Source organism: Ailuropoda melanoleuca, unplaced genomic scaffold (genome assembly GCF_002007445.2).
Source record: "Ailuropoda melanoleuca isolate Jingjing unplaced genomic scaffold, ASM200744v2 unplaced-scaffold54716, whole genome shotgun sequence".
Taxonomy (NCBI): domain Eukaryota; kingdom Metazoa; phylum Chordata; class Mammalia; order Carnivora; family Ursidae; genus Ailuropoda; species Ailuropoda melanoleuca.
In genome coordinates, this window is record NW_023227966.1 from 1 (window position 1) to 805 (window position 805).

Sequence of the window (805 nt, forward strand, 5' to 3'; positions counted from 1 at the left end):
AAGCACATCATATACCTCACCTGAACCACAAAAGAAATACTGATTTTCTTGAGGGGGGAAATGAGTCTCAGAGACATACACAAACTGCCCCAGAACATGAGGATTTCTGGCCTCCCACGCATTCCTGCAGAGTGCCTATGGAGTGAGAGTGGCAAAGTTGACACCTTTGGGTAAGGAGCGTCCATCAGGGAAGGTGATGGGCTTGCTGAGCTCTCTGCCAACACCTGGAACTGGTGGATAGAGTCGCAGTGCCTCCTTGATGCACATGGTGGTGTAGGGCATCTGGTCCAGGTGGTCCCTAAAACAAAGCTATCCTGAAGGGCCGGCAAGGCCCTGGTAATCAGGGAATTCTCTAGTTGAGGGGTCAGGGCCCTCCCATCTCATGAGAACTCACCAGGTGATGGAGGCGCCATCCCCCAGGAGGCTCTGGACCTCCTCCCGGCACCTTTGCTGATGCTCGGGGTGTGTGGCCAGAGCATAGAGGATCCAGGAGATGCCGCTGGCTGTGGTGTCATGGCCCTCAAACATGAAGGTGTCCACTTCCGCACGGAGGTCCTTGTCAGAGAAGCTGTTCCCGTTCTCCCTCTGGGAAGACACGGAGAGAGGGCAGGGTTTGAGCTTGCCCTCTCTTCCACACTTGTGGGCAATGCCTCAGGCCTCCCACACTCACTTGGGCAAAGAGGAGGATGTCCAGGAAGTCCAGGTGCCTCTTGCTCCTGACCTTCTCCAGCTCTCCCTCCTCCTGCAGCTGAGCCTTCCTCATCTTGATCACTCGGTCTGTCCAACACAGCATTCCCAGGCAGAG

The 805-nt window shown here is 55.9% G+C and overlaps 1 protein-coding gene across 1 annotated transcript; it reads right to left on the minus strand.

Annotated features, from left to right (window-relative positions):
* Nucleotides 1–20: 20 nt before the first annotated feature.
* Nucleotides 21–799, minus strand: LOC100465471 (cytochrome P450 4A6-like). Its single transcript, XM_002931373.4, has 3 exons — nt 671–799; nt 395–585; nt 21–298 (listed from the first exon to the last, which is right to left on the minus strand). The coding sequence occupies exons 1-3, from the start codon at nt 791–793 to the stop codon at nt 136–138; spliced, it is 477 nt and encodes a 158-aa protein (XP_002931419.1). The 5' UTR covers nt 794–799; the 3' UTR covers nt 21–135.
* Between the last annotated feature and the right edge of the window lie 6 nt (nt 800–805).